Raw genomic sequence first — 11603 nt, forward strand, 5'->3', positions numbered from 1 at the left:
GACTAAACCAAATTAATTAACATACCTCAGCGACAATCGTGCATATATAAGATATAGTCGGTAATTATTAGGCTATTTAATAGTATTATATATAAACCTATACTTTAGAAATTATATTTAGAAATTATAACAGTACATATTTTGTTATCAAGAATTATTTTTACATTTGATTAGGGATATGCATTTGAATACCATTTAGTTCTGTTTGGTTATGTTCAGTTCGGATCTTTGCGGATTCGAAAAACATATTTAAATTTTCTTAAATTAAAGTTCATATATACTCTATATTTTCTAAAATCTAAAAATTAAAATAATATATAACATATAAATTTAAATATTGTATGTCAAAATACTTAAACTTAACATAAAATTGGTTTAGCTTAAAAGGAGTTACTCTATTAACATTAAATCGAGTTCTAAGATACTACACTCCAACACTAAAATGAATAAGAACACTACAATCCCAAAATCGAAAACTCTACTTTGTATTTCGAAATCATCACACTAAAACTTAATAAACATTACATAGTAATTTACAAATCATTAGAATTGACTTGATAAATACAAAACTCGAAGTTGGTCACTCTTTATTTGATTTAGGGATTAGAGATTGAACCCTATTTGATTTAGGGTTTAGGGATTAGAGATTGAACCCTATTTGATTTAGGGTTTAGGGATTAGAGATTGAACCCTACTCAATTTAGGGTTTAGAGATTGAACCCTACTCGATTTAGGGTTTAGGGTTTGAACCCTATTTTCTTTAGGGTTTGAATTAGAAAACCTCAAATATCAATAACAGTAATATCTTAAACTAGTTATCTACAGTAATCCAAATATGATTTGAACACATAATCTAATAAAATTAGAAAACCCCAAATATCAATAACAATTGTGACACAAGTTTTACATCTTAATCCAAATACGAAAACCAATCAATTCCAGGAAAACAATCAAGAGTTCAAACGAGTTCTACAACTTTCTCTCGGGCACGCTTTGGAGGCTTAAATGTGGCCATTCGGTACTGCAACACCTCGTCGTTTGCTGCCTCCCAGAGATCAAACGCTATCTTATGACGGGCTTCTTGGATGTTCTCGTCGTTTACCAAAGAGAAATCTAAGCCAAGTACGTGACACTCTATGAACTTCAAAGCATATGCACCACAATCATTACCACTATTGTTTAGTCCGCGCATCGGGACATATGAAACAGTATACTGTTTCACATTGAAATCTTTCATATTACCGGATGGCTGGACAGCCTTGACAATCCGTGGAATGATTTTCGCGAATGCTTCCACAGACTTGGTGTTCTTTCTACCCCCACAATCGAACACCTCAACTGTCCGGTTCCCTAAATTAACACACATAGAGATCCAGTGGTTTTGGTTGACAAAGATCGGGATGTAGAGACGATCTACATCAACATACCACACCGCGCCTGTTCTTCCATGATAGGGCAGCTCACCTCTTCCATAATCTAGGAGAATATCGTCGATTTCGTACCCTTTCCTGTTCCCCTCAAACTTGCCGAACGCCGAAATGATCTGATTACTAAACAAACAGCTCATAAAAGCTACTCGTTTTGCCTTCCATCTCAACAAAGAGGTTTTTTCCTGAAACAAATACATCATGGCGTCTATTTCCTGTAAAACAAAAGACAAAAATTTTAAATAATGAGAACAGAATGTAAAAATGTAAAACAGATGTCAAATATTTCTAAGCTAAACTCACATAGTTCTTGAACCAACAATTAGGCCCGATCACACGCTTACATAACTCTTCCTCGAATGTGGATGGCCCAATCTGAAGTCGACTGTAAAAATAAAACACTTTTGTAAGAATTACTTCAAACGGGAATTGATAATATTACAACTACAACAAGAAAATATTACTTACTTGGGATTCAAGGACCATTCAGTTAGTTTGGACCATTTCTCTTCTGGAAGGAAAACCAGTGCATAGTCACTATCTTTGTATCGGACTTCTGCCTTTGTCAATATCAGTCAAGGAGGGACTCTTAAGGCTCGATGGCCGGAAAGAAGTCAAAGGCGTGGTGAAATCTTCAGGATCTTCAAATAGCTTGTCTTGAGTTAGATCAAAACCTACTACATTAGACTCTTGTGTAAGGTTGCCCATTGTTTTCTTTAAGTGCTCTTGGGTCCCTAAAGTTGCATCTAAGGTGCTAAAGAAGCTGCCAAAGAAATCAGACATGTCTTCTTCCTGGTTATAAAACAAAAAAAGACATTAACACTTTTTAAACATATATATTAGAACAGTGAATACATCATCCTTAAATATATATTACAAACCGCAAGTACACATAACCATCCATACATATATATTACAAACATCAAACAACACATCATCCTTAAATATATATTACAAACCGCCAGAACAGTACATGACATCAAAAGAGATCTACTTCTTGTTTACCTTTGTCTGTGACCTTGTCTTTGCAGCATCTGCAGGAGCACCAGTGTGAGAGGGAGCCGACTCTTGACTGCGAGTAGAAGCAGAACCTCGGCCCCGAGAAGAAGCAGAACCTCGACCGCGAGAAGAAGCAGGAGCACGAGAAGTCTTTTGAGGAGCACCAGTGCGAGTAGAAGCCGAAGTAAGATCAAAGGTAGAAGCCGCAACAGTAGTAGGAGCATCAGTAGAAGCTAGAACAGGACCAGGAGTGTAAGATGGAGTAGGAGCAGGAGAAGGACCAGTTTTCTGAGATGAAAGCAACTTCTCCTCTAATTTGGTGAAGCGGTCTTCAATTATGTCACGTACCTCAAGCGCCAAGGAAGTAAATGAAGACTTAAACATACCCTGGATATAAGACTTCATTTCCTCTTCAACATCTCTATATTTGTCAGCTGATCTTTGGGAAAGTAACCTCTTCTTCCTTGACTCGGCTCCAATGTCCTGATACTTGTTCTTTCGCTTCTTTGCAGGAGACACACGGACGGTTTCAACTTCTTCCCGTCCAGTGTCACGCGACTCACGAGCCACTTCTTCCTCTGAACCATCTTCATCAGAACTGTACACAAATGCTTGGACAGTTTCCTGATGCTGCCAAACATGTTTACTCCAGTCATACTTCTGTTCGTACATGTCAATGATGAGATCGACTCTTTCATCTTTCATCTCATCGTCCCGTTCAAATCCAGCATCAACAATGATCTTGCAATTTCCAGTAGAAGAGATGTATGGAAATACATTTCCCTACAAGAAATCACCAAATTAAAACGGTTAGACACAAACATTAAGAACTAAAAATATCAGTCAGATTAAGTCAAGATATCAGAGCTTACAGTGGATGCAAAATTAGACTCCATGCTAATAATATCGTCATAAGAAACCTTAGCAGATCCTTTCCAGTTCCTACATCGCATGCTAGTGACGCCTTCTCTGAGCTTCTGACCCAAAAGAGACCCGATGTCTGGAATAGCCTCCATCAACCAAATCTGTAGTGCATATGAGAATCCATCTACAACATAACTGTTCTGCTTCTTCACTTTGCCCCTAGCTTCGATCATGGATTTCACCAGCAAATCAAAGGAGTCACGACCCCATGGATATTTCCTCATCTTCTCGAAATCCATAACCAGCTTGATGTACTTGTGTGGGATGCAAACCCTCTCATCCTTCGCCATAACTAAACCAACGATCACACACAAATACACCATCCTAAGCCTGTCGAGATGAGACCAGGTATTACAATCCTTCAGATGCACCTTCCTGATTTCCTGTAAGCTAATCTTTTTTTTCCTCCTTAGCAACCTACCCCAAAACCCTTTATCATAGCTCCAATCATCAATACCCAAGTCAGGCTCGTCGTCTTTGTATTTCAGACCAGTAACCGCATGGAATTCTTGCATCGCAAATCTGAGAGGCCTCCGAGCATAATGGAACCACAACTCATGACGTTTTGCGGTAAGAAGCTGCTTACAAGCAAAGGTGTGGATCAGTCTCCCCGAATACTGAAGCTTATGCTCATAAATTGCCATAACCTGAGCAAACAGCGGATCAGCCAACACTTCTTTGTACTCTGCCTCAACGTACTTCTCCACCTCCTCAAGTATAGAAGTTCTACAAGTGTTGTTCACCTTCTCAACTTGTGTTTCGGTACCCTCTTTGAATAGGCATTTAGGCAACTGATCCACCGTCATACCTGTGAACAATGAGACAAATACAATATGAGTTCAAAAACATCAAAAAGAATTAAACTTTGATATCATATACAGCTAAATCATTAACACAACATAAATTGAATACCTATCAAACGCAAACTATTTAAAAAAAAATTAAACTTTTAAAAGGCCAGATAATGAACAATTAAAAATTAAACTTTTAAAAGGCAAGAGTTATACAAGCTTTTGAGATGTTAAAAAAAGACAGACAATAACCAATAAACAACAACACAAACGTTAACAGAGTGATACAAGCAATCCGTAACCACAAAAAAGTAACTTTTAGCATAGAAAATCATGTAATGAACATGGTCATGTTACTTGGATGATTTCATTACTCTCACGTTGATTACTCATCGTGCGAGTGCTACCATGTACTAGCAATTTCCAAAACCAAGCATACATTAATAACTTATAAACCCGTAGGAAACCAAAGAAGGTTCCACTCATATAAACTAAACTAAAGTAATCAACATAACATCAATTGTCTTATTTATAAGAAGAAAGTATTCTTTTTTTTTTCAAATGAACAAAGTAGTTTTAGAGAGCAGTTTTTCTTCTTTAACAAAGGCTATGACGGGAGATGTAGACAATCACAACAACAATACAAGAGTTATACAAGCTTTTTAGATGTTAAAAAAAGACAGACAGTGACCAATAAACAACAACACAAACGTTAACAGAGTGATACAAGCAATCCGTAGCCATAAAGCATGACAGATGCCAAACATGAAAAAGTATAAGAAACTTTGATAGCAAAAAAGAAAATTTCATAACATAGATACCTAAATAATTCTCAGAAACTAGAAACAAAACCTATCACACTAAGATACAAAGACATGCAAAAAATTCCCAAATCCTTATACAAACCTGAAAGTCTCGATTGTTTTGCTTGAAACTAAAGCTGAGTGTGTGAATTGCAGAGCGGCGAGGTAACAACTTCAGTTCCCGGCGAGGTACGAGCTTCTGTGTTCGGCGATTTAATTGACAACGAGACGCGAAGTGAGCCGGAGGTTCGATTAAGAAGAAGAAGACCACCGGCGGAGTGCTAGCGGTCAGAAGAAAGACCGGCGACGGCAAGGAGACCTCTGAGAAATCGAGGATCTGAGAATCCTCTTTTGCTCTGTATCGCCAAAGGAGAGAAACGATATTAGGGTTAAAACACGATTTCCCCCTTTTGTTTTATTTTCTCTTTTTGTTTTATTTTTTTAATTAATTATATTTAAAAAATCGAAATCATTTTAAATCATTTGAGATGAGGGATATAATTGGGTTTTCTTAAAAAATTATACCAAGGGGACAATTTATGTTTCAGATTATGGCATAGGGACAATGTATCAGTTTTTTTGTTCCATATTTCCAATTTTCCCTAGATATTTTAAGTACTTTTGATATTTTTATATATATTATATCTAGACTTAAAATAAAAATTGGTTTAGTATTATATTTACAACATATAATACTTTCTTATAATTTTACCATATTTTAGAATATAGCAATCTTTTTATGTATATACATTTTACATAATTATAAACCAAACATCTTCTCTAATGAAAGGACTAAATTGGCCGACCAAATTCTTTCTTCACAATACCATGGATCATGTTTCCCTATAACATAACATGAAAAAAACATATGAGAATAGTTATAAGTCATCATAGTAATAGAACTTGTAATCGCTTTTGTTACGATCTTTTATTTTGCTTAGGTTTCTTAAAAGGTCTAGTTATTAAAGTGGATATTGTAATCACTTTTGCTACAAAAATTTTATTTTAATGCACAAAAATTTGTAAAAAAATAGAACTTTTTGAATAAAAAAAAGAACTTGTACTATCAAGAACATAGTATTATATGCTTACTCTTGAATCCACCAGTACCATCTCAATTGTCTCTTCCACCGCACAAAAGTATTGCTTCCGTAAACAGATCACCTTTACTGTAACCTTATTGATTTGAAAGACTTCAAATTAGATACAAAATCCAAACCAGCCATTGTTTCTGGAAGAGTGGGTCTAATGTTTACATATAGAAGAACAATAAGATTATATGGTATTGTAGAAGCGTATACGACCTCCATTATATATAGGTACCAATGTTCTTATTCATTAATGAAATAGTTAACAAAGGAATGTAAGTATATGTCAATAAATGAAAACTACATATATGCCCAAATTTAAGGGGGGTGTATTCAACCGAGAGTTTTAGGTGATTTGTATTAAAATGACAAATCCACTGTTATTCAAACATGAATTTTAAAAACTCATTTAAAATCCACTGTTATTGAACTTGACATTTCGTAAAGTACTCTGAAATCCACTGTTATTGAAAATATTTTAAGTTGTGGAGTTTTAAAGTTTTGAGGTGATTTTAGGGTGTTTGGGTGGAGTTTCTTAGTTAAAAAAATTAAAACTCAAATCCCATGGTTTTAAGTGATATTCTAGAGTACTTTAACAAAAATCACTTAAATCTCTGCAACTTATTAAAATCATCTAAAACTTCATTAATAATCAAATCACATCAAATGTTAAATTGAATACATCCTCCTAAGTTCTCGAAACGAAGACTTTCCTATATTAATATACTAATTTCCATTTGTTTTTCCAAGAAAGGCTGTATCAGAGAGTGATAACATTTCTAAATATTATCTATATCCATATGATATATAAGATTTCCTCTTTGCAATTAAATATATTCAATCATAAATTGAAGGAATATTTTATTGATCATATGAACAGTTACTTGCCATTAATCAAGTTGATAGATTGTAGGATTGACTCCCTTACATATATTACATTTAATGAATAATTAGCGTGATGATCAATTCCATATTTTAAAAATTGCTTGCTATATGAGTGTTCATGGTTAGGGGTGGGCATTTTATCCGTGAAATTTGATTCGATTCGTTATCCGTTGCTATTCGATCCAAAAATTCCGAATATCCGTAAGCATTCGAAGCAAAGCAAATACTAAAATTCAATATCCGTTAATATCGAAGCAAATCACAAATATTAAAATTTTAGGAAGCGAATATCCGATCCGATCCGTCAATATATAAATACATGTATATTTTGATTATATTTAAAATTTTAAATGTATAAAATTATTATTTTAACATATGATTTGACAGATTCTATTCACATTATTACTTATATAAAAATATTACATAAAAGGAAAAAAAATATTTATGACAATTATAATTTTTTTCTTAAGTTTTGTGTTATTATAATTGTTAATTAAGTTTAAAATTTTACAAAAGATGTAGATTCACTATATCTTTTAATTTTTATCTTTTATATCATGCAAAAAAATATTTTCCAAAAAAAATTTGTATCAAAATTTTAAGATTATTTGTATTAATCAAAACAAATAAGATATCCGTAAGTATTCGCAAATATCCGCAAATATCTATTTATTTTCCGGATATCCGTTTTTCCGAATATCCGTATTTTTTCGAATCAAAGCAAATCGGAAAATTAGATATCCGTAACATTCGAAGCAAATCACAAATACCTTCAAAAACCCGAATATCCGATCCGTGCCCAGGCCTATTCATGGTTACCCAAATTTGATTCATATATTTAATGTTACAATAATGACAGTGATTCATAATAAATGTAATCCTAAAAAGCTGTCCGTAGGCGACCCACACTTTGACCAGATTTTAAAAGAAGATCAATATTCTCTACGAAGATTTGTGTATAGTGTGAAATTCAAGTATAACATTGCATGAATCGAAATTGAAGCATACGTTCAACAAAAAATTGATACAGAAATACTTTATATAAATTAATCGGAGAATTAAAAAAGACAGCAAATATAAAATTTCGAAACAACATATAGTGGCCATGTTAGAACATTCTAATAGGAAGAATATGTAACGCCTGTTCAAAATAAGAGAAGAAAATGATCAAAACTTTTTTCCATTGATTCATAGCCATTATCATACGTAACCATGAATCTGGAATAAAATACGTAACCCAAAAATGCTGGAAGTAAAACAACCCAGTTTGTAATTTGTAGTGGATTTTACTATCGTTTGATCTCTGTTTTATTATAAGAATATAACATTTTATCATGTTATACTATCTAATGGACATATGTTTGATTAGTTTTGGCCAGGTCATTTATACAGCAGAGAACATGACAAATACATGGGAGTTGTTATGGCCACAAACCACTGTATTACGGCTACAAACCACTTTTAAAAAGAGAACATGAAAAATACTATAAAACCATATGATATGCATATGCATAAGTCTCGACAATAAAGTTAGACCAGTGGCAATAACTGTAAATAGTCTAGTAATATATAGGTCTTTACAAAGGATGGCTGAGAGTAACTCTTATGTTGACACGTCATATAATAGCATGCCCGTAAATATGATGCATTTAAAGGGTACTATTTAAAAATGCTTCTCTTTTAATAAGAAAGGGATAGCTGAATTGTCAACATATTCAACCGGTTTAGTTTAATGAAGCAGTTTTGGATTATTTTCTGAATGCATATACAAGATTTATATACTTTTTCGATTTATATACTTATTGTATTACTACAATTAATCTTTTCAGCTTTATTAAACTGAAATGTATAAGATGAAGTATAAATATATAGAGTTTATTGAGTTTCATTACGTTTAGGTACGTTGTTGAGATTCTATGTTTATTATTTTTAAAAATCATTATAAAATAATATAATGGTTAATGATATTTAATATCAACTACCAATAAATATATATATCACCAAGCAACATTAAGATACTTATAAAACTTATGCAAATATAAATATAAAACAAAAATGCTGTAATACAATTTCTAATTCTATGTTAATCAAACTTAAATATTATTTTTGTTTTAGATAACACAACTACTTATTCATTTTCATATGAATTTGAAATATTATTTAAACTGATACAAAACCCACATGGATATGCGGATCCTAATCTAATTACTATTTAAATCTAAAACATGAATTATAAAGGGTTTTCTGCAAAAAAAACCCTTAATGTGGCTTTTTATTGCAAATTAATCCACCAACTCAAAAACCCACGGGTCAAACCTCCAAGTCTCAGTCAAACCGCAATATAATCCATCCGTGTATTTATGGTATATCTATGTTAACTATTTAACAGAAATTAAAACTACGTCGTTTTGATATTAAGAATTAAATTAAAAAAATATTGCATCCAGCGGGAATCGAACACCGCACCCGAACACTACTTAACCCGTGAGTTAAACAACTAGCCTGCCGAACATATCCGTTACTTGATATATGTAATTATATATATATACTTTCTGTTTCGATTAAAACTGCCATTTTTCCATTTTAAAGTCGTTTTATAACGAAAATATAAGGTCTCTTGGCAACCTAAAATCGTGATTTAGGGTTTTTAGAGTGGAAGATTGAGGCTTTCTATTCAACCTTCAAAATTTCAATTGATTCTGTGATTCATGATGATTTAAGGTGATTTCATCAGTTTTGTGCTCCATTTTAAGAGAACTAAGTAAGAGAAAGGATCATGGCGTTGAGGTTAGTAACCAGAGAACTTTTTTGATTTTTTTAATCAATTGATAGATTGCTTCATTTTTTCATTGGTGAATGATTTTCTTACAGCTTTGATCTCTATTTTCGTTGTGGTGGATATTGGAGCAACAAAGACGAATATCATGGAGGGGAAGTTCATGAAGCCGGTAGAAGAGTAGCTGATGGCTTTACCTTGCAGTCGATTCTCACACTTGTGGAATACATAGGCTATGAAGATAACATGAACCAAGTATCATGGTTTCCACCTGAAACTCCTGAGAAAAAAGAAGACATTACTGATGATGTGATAATGAAAAAAGTGGTTCACTATTCAATTGGATCTGGAGCAATGATTTTGTTTATCGTCAGAGAAGATGATCCTTATATGGGTAGGCATCGTAATATGAGAGGCTCGTTGAATGATGCTGAGGATGAAGATGATATCGGGAATGAGAGTGCTAATGAGGATAATACGGTGAATGACTCTTCTAGTAGTGATTTTGAGACTGAGGAGAGAGGTGGCGTGATAGAGCAGGACGATGCTTTTGGTGTTAGTGATAGTGAAGCTGGTGATTCGGTAGTTGATGATAATCCGACAATTTTTATGTTGGGGCAACAATTTTCGAACATAGCAGCTTTCAAAACTGCTATAACGAAATATGCTGTGAGGAAGAGAAGGGATATCAAGTTTGATAAGTCTGATGGTAAGCGTGTTGTGGCAATTTGTTCGGAAAAAAATGTCCGTGGAGGATCTCAGGTTCTATAAATAGCAGCAGCACTAGAGTTGTAGTCAGAGCATACCAAGAGGAACACAACTGCACATGGCAGGGTAAAGTGTCTTTGCTGACAAATAGTAGGATTGCAGATATCTATATTGAGGAATTCAGAATTAATCCCAATATCTCAGCTACTCAGTTACAGCAAAAGCTTTAAAGGCGCAACATTAATGTGTCATAAACAATTTGTGAAAGGACAAGGCTGAAATGCTTGCAGCAGTTTGATGATGAGCAAGCTCAGTCATTTGCAAGGTTGTTTGACTATGTGGAGGAGTTGAAAAGCACAAATCCTGGATCTACAGTTGAATGTGAGGTGAGGCAAACACGATTCTATAGGTTTTATGTGTGCTTTCAGGCGCTTAAAGATGGGTGGAAAGGTTCTTGTAGGAAGATTATTCACATCGATGGTACATTTCTGAAGTGGAGAATGAATGGAATGTTATTAGTTGCTTGTGGAAGGGATCCTAACGAGCATACTTTTCCTATCGCATGGGCCATTGTGGAGGTTGAAAATAAAGATAACAGGTTATGGTTTTTTGAGCATTTGGTCGAGGATCTAGGCCTAGGACTTGGTAATGGTTTAACTCTAGCAAGTGACCAACAAAAAGGTCTTATATTAGCTGTTCAAGATGTGCTGCCATATGCTGAGCATAGGATGTGTGCTCGGCATGTCTACTCTAATTGGAAAAAGAAATATGGTGGAGCTGTGTTTGAAGATCTATTCTGGGGTGCTGCTGATGCTTACTATATGGCACGTTTTGAGAAGAAAATGGAAGAGCTGAAGAAGATTTCAGTCTCTGCATATGATGATTTGAATATTTCTCTGTCTTGCCCGTGGTCAAGAGCATTTTTCACAGAATACTCATCTTCTGATGCTGTTGAGAACAACTTAGGAGAATCTTTCAATGCAGCTATAAGGATAGCAAGAACAAAACCGGTTGTGGAAATGCTTGAAGATATAAGAAGAAAGGTAATGGTGAGCAACCACAAAAAAAGAGCTGAAGCTGATAAGTGTAGGGCAAACTACACTTATAAACAGTTGCAAAACTCGAAGAACAGATTGAACTTGCAAAGAATTGCAGTCCTTTAAGTTGTGGATTAGGAGACTATGAAGTTGGATACTGCAATG

The 11603-nt window shown here is 34.1% G+C and overlaps 1 protein-coding gene across 1 annotated transcript; it reads right to left on the reverse strand.

Moving 5' to 3' along the window:
* Window positions 1-2299: 2299 nt before the first annotated feature.
* Window positions 2300-5554, reverse strand: LOC130510665 (uncharacterized). The gene is made up of 3 exons (XM_057007206.1): window positions 5048-5554; window positions 3299-4158; window positions 2300-3209 (listed from the first exon to the last, which is right to left on the reverse strand). The coding sequence occupies exons 2-3, from the start codon at window positions 4154-4156 to the stop codon at window positions 2418-2420; spliced, it is 1650 nt and encodes a 549-aa protein (XP_056863186.1). The 5' UTR covers window positions 4157-4158; window positions 5048-5554; the 3' UTR covers window positions 2300-2417.
* Window positions 5555-11603: the final 6049 nt, after the last annotated feature.

Source organism: Raphanus sativus, chromosome 4 (assembly GCF_000801105.2).
Source record: "Raphanus sativus cultivar WK10039 chromosome 4, ASM80110v3, whole genome shotgun sequence".
Classification (NCBI taxonomy): Eukaryota; Viridiplantae; Streptophyta; class Magnoliopsida; order Brassicales; family Brassicaceae; genus Raphanus; species Raphanus sativus.